A 9,981-nucleotide genomic window follows, 5' to 3' on the forward strand; every position below is an offset into this window, starting at 1 on the left:
GCAAGGCAAGCGCTCTACCACTGAGCCACCTTCCAAGTACCAGAGTGAAAACTTTTGAGAAGGGTAGTAATAGTGTCTGCTCTGTATTTCAGAGAGATAAGCCTGGTGTAAATACGAAGTTGTTGAGTATATGGCTTAAAAAAACACTGTGTGTGGGGGAATATCTTTATTCTTGAAAAATATATGAATATCATAGCTGCTTTGCGTGCACCTTCAGTGATTACCTTTTAGAGACTGTGAGTTTAATATCAGTTCCACAGATTGTTCCCATAAATAGCTATATATTTCTTACTCCGCTTCATTTTAATAACACCATGTAAGCGTTCGTCTCTCGATAAACCTGTCAGAGCTTGATCTTGAAATCAAAACTCAGCAAAAGTTTGATTTCAAGAAATACTAGTGATCAGAGGTATCTGAAGGATAATGTAGACCATATATTATACTCTGTACATCTCTCTAGAACATCAATGTAGCACCCTTAAATTGCATTGCCTTCCCTGTGTTACTCCTTGACCATAGTTACTTCCTTTGTGTAGTGCTTTGGTTTTATGGTATCAGCTCACAGAGAAGACCATTGTGACATTCATTGTGGTCTCTACTATAGGGATGTGGTTGAGAAAATACATTGTTCACTATATTACACAACACCATTCTCTGAGAATCTTAAGGAGAAATTTTAGATCTTAGTTCTCAGTATTGTTTTGATCTTTCTGAGTACAGTGGGCTTGTTTTGATTGTATGGGCACTGGATCATTTAACTGACTATATTGTCCTATTGCATTGACTACAAGGAAGCTATGAACCCACTTGTGCTTCATCCTGCCAGAGCTAAGACTTTAAGCATATATTTTAATTTTTTTATGTTAACACTCCTCTTCATCTTTCTGCCTTTACTATTATCCTAAGTTCTTGAATTATAGTGTACAACAAACGCTAAATTTTCAGCTTAATGAGTTTTTACAAAGTGTAACTAGTACCAGATTAAAATCAGAACATTTCTACCTTCTTGGCATTCCCCTCAAGCCCTCTACTCGGACATTTCTCTTCATAATTACTATGTGCAAAACATTATTAAGTCCTGCAGATAATACAAAACATGGCTGTCAGCCTGAAGGAACTATGTAGCAGAAAACAGTTTTAGCACAGCACGGTGATAAGTGTTCTAACAGAGCCTGTACTCTGGTTTATACCAGGGAGGAGAAAGTGCTTCTAACTTAGCCTAAGGGTTTATTTAAGAAAGCCATCCCAGAAATGAACCCCTACTTGAAAATGAATGAGAGCAAGTTCTTCTCCTTTTCTCCCATCCTAACACCACTACCAGGAATGTTGGGGGAAATTCCAGTGTTACAGGATCTGGATCACTTGTGATTCTCATAGGCCTTCTAGAAAGATGAAGTTAATAAAGTTGATGCTGAAGGACTTAAAGAAGACTAACTACCATCAGGAAGAGGATCAATAGCTTTTTTTCAAACACACACACACACACACTGAACTTAGGTCCTAGGTGTTGTCATTGAGTCTCTTTGTGCTCAAGGCTAGTGCTCTACCACTTGAGCCACAGAGCCACTTTGGCTTTTTCTGAGTAGTTTGTGATGAGAGTCTCACAGACTTTCCTGCCTGGGCTGGCTTTGAAATGAGATCCTCAGATCTCAACCTCCTGAGTAGCTAAGATTACAGATGTGAACCACCAGCATCTGGCCATAAACTTCTGAGTTTTGCCTTTTTAACCTGTTTTATGTGGAAGGATAATTTTTTTTCTCACTACTGAGGGTTGGACCCAGGGCCTTCTATGTGCTAGGAAAGAACTCATCTTTTGCTTCATACCCAGTCTTTTTGTCATGGTTTTTTGCATGGGCTGGTCTTCAACTTGCCATCCTCCTGCCTTGGCCTCCTGAGTAACTAAGATTACAGGCGGAAGGTAACTTGACAGCTTTGTGTATCTAGGCGAATTCTCCCTGCTACTGGGACTCCAGCTCCTGATCCTTCTGCCTTTTAATATTATTAGTCAACCACACATTCATTTCTGTTTCCTAATTGTATACTACTCCTAATTTTACTGCATATCTTGTACCTGTACTGTTTTTTTTCTAGCCACCTAGAAAAAAAAAGTGTGTGTGCATATACCAAATGTGTTCGTATACACATCATATATTGTGTCTATATCAATGTGAGGTAGGAGTCTGGTGGGTAATGATATAGTATATTGAAAGACAGCTCTCAAAGTTTACTTACTCAATAAATATTTGAGTGACTGTGTCACGCACTGTCAGAATAGGAATTCAATGTAAATAAGGATATTTGGGATTCAAAAAAACTATTGATTCAGGACAAAATCGTAACATATTTGTATCCTTCTGTCATACTTGTTACAGTTTTATGCTAGGTAAAGTTTTGTAGCCGGGTGCCAGTGATTCACACTTGTAATACTAGCTACTCAGGAGGCTGAGATCTGAGGATCGCAGTTCAAAGCCAGTCCAGGTAAAGTCCCTGAGACACTTATCCAATTAACCACAGAAAAAGCCAGAAGTAGCACTGTGGCTCAAGTGGTAGAGCAAAACAGAGGTCAGGGACAGCACTCAGGCCCAGAGTTAGATGCACCAGGACTGGCAAAAAAAAAAAAAAACAGTTCTGTGGTCAGGTGCTGGTGGCTCATCCTTGTAATACTCACCTTGTAATCAGATGAGAATCAGTTCAGAATCAGAAACAGTGGTGGGAGCTGAGTAAATCTGGAAAACTCATGGTAGCAGCTGGAAGGGCCTGGCAGACTTAACTCCTCTAAGTAGGGAACATGATTCCTGATTATAGAAATGTTCTTATTTACAATTTCTCTTCACCGTTCAACACATTACAAATTTGCTCATTGTCAAATTTAGTTACTTAAATGAAACAAAGTTCTAAAGTACTTTTTTCTTTAAGACTTATGATTTTTGACAGGCAAGGACAGCATGTTACCTATGAAAACAAACAAGTAATGAATTCAGCCAAAAATAAAATTTTGATTGAACCTCATTGTTCTTCATTGTATTTTGACTTTTTCATAATGCTCTTCCAGGGTCTAATGGCTATTGATTGTCCCTATACTGGCATTGTGGACTATCGGCAGGTAGCTTTGTCATTTGCCCAGGATTTCCAAGAAGCAGGTGGCTCAGTCTTGACCAGTTTTGAAGTAGAAAGAATTGGAATGGCTAAAGAAAGTTCTTCAGAAAGTAAAGAAGGTAGGTCATCCTTATCTCTTGAATGTACTGATTTTAATGAGCTACTTTATTTCTGTTACTTGGTTAAAAAGAAATTCAGAATGAAAAGCAGGGTGCTATTATGAAAGAAGAATGTCAATCAAATTTGTTATTAGTATATTTCAAGAAATTTTAGTCTTGTTTTGCTTTTTTAAAAAACCTTTCATTGCTTTTTTTTTCTCCAGATTTGCAATATCCAGTTGTTATAAAGAATAGTAAGGTAAGCTTCCTAAGTAAAAGTTGGTGTCTATGTGGGGGGAGTGGGGGGGGGTTGGCATCTGAGACTGGGACTCAAACTCAGTAATGATGCTTTTGCTCATTGGCTAGCATTCTTAGAACTGAGCCACACCTCCAACCCCAAGAAATTCTTTGAGTAATTTAATAGTCTTCATTGTAAGGAAAGTTTTAACTTGGAATGTCATCATGATGTAACTATGCTAATGAAAAGAATTTATAAGACACTAGAAGGCTTTATATTGCTGGGAGGGGAATGGTAACTGGGACTTGACTTGAATTCAGAGCCTTGCTCAGCTCATGGCTGGTATTCTGTCACTTTTCCACACCTTTCATTTTTTGCTGATTAGTTGGAGACAAGAGTTTCCAGGTTTTTTTTCTGACTGGGCTGACTTCAAACCTTAGTCCTTAAATCTCAGCCTCCTGAGTAGCTAGAAATATAGTTGTGTGTAACCATCATATATCTGGGATGCTTAATTTTAAGTAAAAACTAATATGTACTTTATCACTCTGCCACAGATATATATTCACTTATTGACTCTACTCATTTGAAAACCTTGGGAGAGATTTGGAGGCTGCGCAGAGGGGAGTGGACTGCTTTTCTTTATCTTCACATAGTCTAAAACAAGATCCATTGAATGGGATAGAGTATTCCTTCCATTGGAATCAGGATCAGAGAGGACAGCACAGTCACTCACGAATGTTATAGGATTTCCTGTAGGAATTAGGCCTGAGACAGTTGTGAGCTCCGGAGAGTTGGTGCAGTGATCTGTGGAGAGCTCTTGCCTCTGTGTCAGTAGATATCTGTGGGCAGTCCACATTGGAGTAGGATATCTTCAGAAAAAAGACTCCTGCTTTACTTTTACCTGCCAAGCCATAGGCAGTTACAGTTTGTATCAACTTTAAGTTGGAAACATTCAAAGGAGAGCATTCTGTTAAGCATAGTCCCCAGCTTAACCAAACCAACACAGTTCAACTCTTGCTGACTTCCCCTTGTCAACTTGGTATCCATATGTGCTTCATAGATCTATGTTTATTTTTTATTTTTGAGATAAGAGTTTTACTCCATACTCTCCTTACAATGAAGACTATTAAATTACTCAAAGAATTTCTTGGCGTTGGGTATGTGGTTCGATTCTAAGAATGCTAGCCAATGAGCACAAGTTTGAGCCCAGTCTCTGACCAAAAGAAAAAAAAATCATGATCCTGCCCTAGCCTACTAAATTCTGGAGTTACAGGCAAGTAGTGCCACAACTAGCCTGGCCCTTAGGACCATATTTATCTTATCTGAGATATCAAATTATTAGATTTCATGAAACTTGAGTTGCAGGGGAAGGAGTTTATTATAGCCCTGAAAAGAAACTCCTAAAATTGAATTAAGTGCTGAAAGGGAAACAAAGTATCAGGTAGCTTAGACATTTTATGTCAGTTTTAACTAAACTGAGATCTTAAGAAAAACCTAGCTCATTTGCTCTTTCTTTCTTTCTTTTTTATTATCTTTAAGTAGTTGTACAAAGAAGTTCCCATTCCCCGGTGGCTCATGCTTGTAATCCTAGCTACTCAGGAGACTGAGATCTGAGGATCAGGGTTCAAAGCCAGCCCGGGCAATGAAAGTCCGGAAGTGGCGCTGTGGCTCAAGTGGTAGAGAACTTGCCTTGAGCTGAAGAGCTGAGAGATAGCGCCCAGGCCCAGAATTCAAGCCCCACTACCAACCAAAAAAAAAAAAAGTTCCCATTCTACAAAACAGTATATGAATACAAAGTGTCTGACAACATTGTCACCCATACCTTCTCTCACTTTTTTTCTTTTCTTGAATCCTGTTACTTTGTCTTCTTGTATTTTGGCTTTAGCATCCACATATCAGGGAGACCATGTGCCATTTGTCTTTTTGTTCTTGGCTTACTTTGGTCAAAATAATCTGCTCTAAGAGTTCCATCCATTTCCCTGTGATTATCAGTAATAGGGTATCTAGGTTGTTTCCAAATCTTGGTTATTGTGAACAGTGCTGCAATAAACATGGAGATGCATGTGTCCTTGTATACTGGTTCCTGTTGTTCAGGGTAAATGCCTAGGAGTGGTATGGCTGGGTCATAGGGAAGGTCTATATTTAGCTTTCTGAGGTACCTCCAGACTGTTTTCCAAAGTGATTGTATTAGTATACATTCCCACCAGCAATGCAGTGGGGTTCTTCTTTCTCTGCATCCCCTCTACCATTTGTCATTGGCTGACTTTAGGATGTGGGCCATTCTGACTGGGGTAAGATGGTATCTCAGGGTTGTTTTTATTTGCATTTCCTTTACAACCAGGGATGATGAAGATTTCCTCATGTTTCTTTGCCATTTTTATCTCTTCTGAGAAATCTGTCTTTAGTTCCTTTGCCCATTTAATGATTGGTTTGTTAGATTTGGAAGGGATTCATTTCTTGAGTTCCCTGTACATAATGGGTATTAGGCCTTTGTCTAATATATTGCTGGTAAATACTTTTTCCCAGTTGGTTGGTTGTCTTTCTACTTTGGTTGCTATTTCTTTGTCTGTGCAGAAACTTTTTATTTTAAGGTAGTCCCACTTACCGAGTCTCTCCAATTTGTTGTGACCCTGGGACTCTGTTCAGGAAGTTCCTGCCTGTGCCTATAAGTTCAAGTGTCTCTCCTATTCTGTCCTGCAGTAGTTTCAGAGTTTCAGGTTTGATGTTAAGGTCTTTAATCCATTTTGAGTTAATGTTAGTGCATGGTGACAGGCTAGGACCACTTTTAGTTTTCTGCATGTGGCCACCCAGTTTTCCCAGCACCAGTAGCTGAAGAGGATATGATTCTTCCACTGTATGTCTTTGGCTCCTTTGTCAAATATCATCTGATTGTACATATGCAGTTTTATTTCTGGGTCCTCTAGTCTGTTCCATTGGTCTTCGGGTCTCTTTTTGTGCCAGTACCAAGATGTCTTTGTTATTATGGCTCTATAGTAGAGCTTGAAGTCTGCTATCGTGATCCCTCCTGCATTGTTTCTTTTGCCTAAAATTGCTTTGGCTATTCTAGGTCTTTTGTTGTTCCATATGAGCTTTTGGACTGAGAAAAACCTAGTTCTTATTTTCAGTTTGAACTACAGATTTTGACCACTTAGACATGAGGTATTGAGGGCATAATTTGTATTCATATGAACAATAACTGAGGGAACATATTTTACTATGGTTTATCAGTATTAACTCCTGTATATTTAGAAGGAGCTGGAGGAATGTATAGACTGTGAGTAACTTATAGGTGTGAGCCACTCTCTGAGGAGTAGAGGGGCCAATTCATGTATCTTTTCTTTAGAGCTTGTTTTACTGGCTAAACAATTAGTGTGATACCACATGAAGCTATCTTTTGTGTTACTATTGTGCATGACTTTTTCTAGCTTCTTCTACACTAGTACTACTAGTGTAGTATTAATACTAGTACTACTACATTAGTACTGCTAATCATGCTCTTCCTTTGCTTAGGGAGAGGAAATTCGGTGTCAGTACATTGTGACATGTGCAGGACTTTACTCCGATCGCATTTCAGAGTTGAGTGGCTGCAGTCCTCATCCTACTATTGTTCCATTCCGGGGAGATTACCTGCTTTTGAAGCCAGAAAAAAGCTATCTTGTAAAAGGAAATATTTATCCGGTAGGTAATGATATGTCTTCCCTTTCACTCTACTCAAGCTGGCTTAAATAGAAAGGATATGAAAACAGAAACTTTACTGGCATCAGAATAGAGAGTTTGAAGGACTGTTGCTGCAGATATTTTACCTGTTGCTATGATAGTTGTCTCTAAATTTAATTCTTTATTTTAATATCTAGCCATTAAGTTGTAATTGCCCACAGATAGCACTCCAAAAGGTAAGAGTATGCCATGGGAAGGAAGTACTGTGGAGAAGATCCATCTTCTTCCTTCATACTCATAAGAGAGGTTTCCTTTTGGGAAATATCATATGATACCCAGCCCCTTTTCTCAGTTCACTGTCTGGAGATACAGAAAAGAGATGTGGCTACTGTGTGGTTCCAGGAGTAAAAGACAAGAATTTTATGTAAGAGTTCCTCCTCCTGTCTAGATCTACCCTGGAAATGAGTAAATCCCTTAAAATACTGTATGTTTGGTGTTTTTTACTTTTTGTCTTTTTGGGTTTTTTGTCAGTCATGGGGCTTGAACTCTGGGCCTGGGAGCTGTTCCTCAGCTCTTCAGCTCAAGGCTAGTACTCTACCACTTGAGCCACAGCACCACTTCCAGCTTTTTCTGTTTATGTGGTGCTGAGGGCCTCATGCATGAGAAGCAAGCACTGCCACTGAGCCGCCTTCCCAACCCCAAAATACTGTATGTTGAACCAGGTGTTTTGGCTCTTATCTAGCCACCTGCATCATGGCTTGAGGTACACTGTTCCTAATCAAGTTGTTCACTCTCAACTAAGTTGCCCATCTCTTGCTTTTCTAATAAATTACTTATTACAAAAAAAATTGGGGGCTGGGAAGGTGGCTCACTGGTAGAGCGTTTGCCTTGTATGCCTGAGATCCTTGGGTTCGATTGATTCCTCAGCACCACATAAGCAAAAAGAAAAAAGCTGGAAGTGGCGCTAAGGCTCAAGTGGTAAAGCGCTAGCCTTGAGCTGAAGAGCTGAGGGACGGCACCCAGGCCCAGAGTTCAGGCCCCACGACCGGATTTCCCCCCTCCCCCCCAAAAAAAAATTGGTTCAGTTAATATTCAGCTGTTTGGCTTTTTTTTTTTTTTTGCGGTGTGTGTGTGATGTCTGGATGTATGTGTGTGAGTACCTGTGCACGTGTGTATACACACACACAAAGCCCAATAATGGGGCTTGAATTCAGGGCTTCATGCTCTTGCCCAGCTTTTTTGTTCAGTGTTGGTGCTCATCACCTGAGCACCAACTCAAAAGCCTCACTCAAAGCCTCCACTTTTGGCTTTTGTTGGTTAATTGGATTTGTCCACCTAGGCTGGCTTCCAACTGAGATTCTCAGATCCCATCCTCCTTAGTAGCTAGAATAATAGGCATTAGGCACTGGTGCCCAGCTAAATTGATGTTTTTGACTTTACTAAAACACCAAATTCATCTGTTTCACCTCATACATTCCCCCTTTACAAAAGTCTTGGCTATATATGTATGCTTTTATTTTGGTAATCCTGACCTTACTTGCCTGTCACATATCCCTGGTGTGTCACTTTAGGTGATAATCTACAGTGGGATAGTTCATCCTTTCTCCTTTATCCAGAAATATGAATAGATGAGTGAGTGTCTGTTAGGGTCCGTAGCACCAGTGTTTCCTGAGTGGCATTTCTAAGCAGAAGCATGTTAATAGAAAGGTATGTCTGAGTCTAGCGCACAAGCACAATAAATACATAGAAGAAAGTGTTTCATATTACCAATGGACCTTCTTGTTTGTGATAAATGGAATGTTCTTTGCTCTGTTAAATCTGTAGGTCCCGGATAGCCGGTTTCCTTTCCTGGGAATTCACTTCACACCAAGGATGGATGGCAGCATTTGGCTAGGGCCTAATGCAGTGCTTGCCTTTAAACGGGAAGGTTATAGATTCTTTGACTTCAGTGCCAAAGATTTCATGGAAATAATTATGAACAGGTAACTGTTAAAAAGGATTTTTTGTGTGTTTATATTTTTGATATGAAGAATTTTTTATTTTTTAAGTACAATTCAATAAATTCTGTTAAATTGGTATATTGATTTTATTGATCTAAGTTACAATCTTCATGGAAGAGCAAAGTTCTTGCTTCAGTTTTTTGTACTAGAGCTGAACCCAGCCTACTAAGCATGCATACTTTTTTCCCACTGAGCCCACACCTAGCCTCAAGCTTAATGTCTTGTGTGTGTGTGTGCATGTACATGTGTGCGTGCGTGCTGGTTTAGGGCCTTGAACTCAGGACTTCCTGCTCTCACTTGGCTTTTTTACACCAGCTGACCATCTTTCACGTGTACCACTTGTACCACAGTTCTGCTTCTGGCATTTTTTTCTCATGGTGGTTAGAGTCTCTTGGATTTTTCTGCCTAGGCTGGCTTCAAACCAGCATCCTCAGATTTTAGCCTCCTGAGTAGCCACCAGCACCCAACTTCCAAACACAGTGTTTTAACTGCCTCAAGAAAATTTTGATGAGCCAAAGTGATGTTTTGGTTAAAAAGAAGTGTATAGACTAGAGGTGTGGCTCAGATGGTAGGACCCTTGCCAAGCTCAAGGCTCTGAATGTAAGCTCCAGTGCAACCCCTTCCTCCACCCCCCCCCAAAAAAAAAGCAGGAGAAGATAAGACCAAGAGCCATTCATACATCTGGCAATCCAAATAAATAAAAAGATTTTTTAAAATAAGTAAATAGCTTACTTTGATAATGTAATTTTACACTGCTTGCAATTATCTTATAAACCACTAGCAAATAGCTAATGACCTAGGTGGTCCCTTTTGCTGAAAACTAACAGTACTAGGTCTGGGAAGGTGGCTCAGTGGTAGAGCGCTTGCCTTGCATGCATGAGGCCCTGGGTTC

General features: G+C 39.8%; 1 protein-coding gene across 1 annotated transcript in view; it reads left to right on the plus strand.

Moving 5' to 3' along the window:
- L2hgdh (L-2-hydroxyglutarate dehydrogenase) overlaps positions 1-9,981 on the plus strand; it is a 27,913-nt gene that overhangs the window by 11,038 nt on the left and 6,894 nt on the right. Inside the window, exons 5-9 of the mRNA XM_013012225.1 lie at positions 2,935-2,968; positions 3,053-3,215; positions 3,419-3,453; positions 6,943-7,110; positions 8,914-9,071. Coding sequence (XP_012867679.1) covers positions 2,935-2,968; positions 3,053-3,215; positions 3,419-3,453; positions 6,943-7,110; positions 8,914-9,071 — 558 coding nt within the window. The remainder of the gene's footprint in view (positions 1-2,934; positions 2,969-3,052; positions 3,216-3,418; positions 3,454-6,942; positions 7,111-8,913; positions 9,072-9,981) is intronic.

The sequence above is a fragment of the Dipodomys ordii genome, unplaced genomic scaffold, assembly GCF_000151885.1.
Source record: "Dipodomys ordii isolate 6190 unplaced genomic scaffold, Dord_2.0 Scaffold16, whole genome shotgun sequence".
Lineage (NCBI taxonomy): Eukaryota > Metazoa > Chordata > Mammalia > Rodentia > Heteromyidae > Dipodomys > Dipodomys ordii.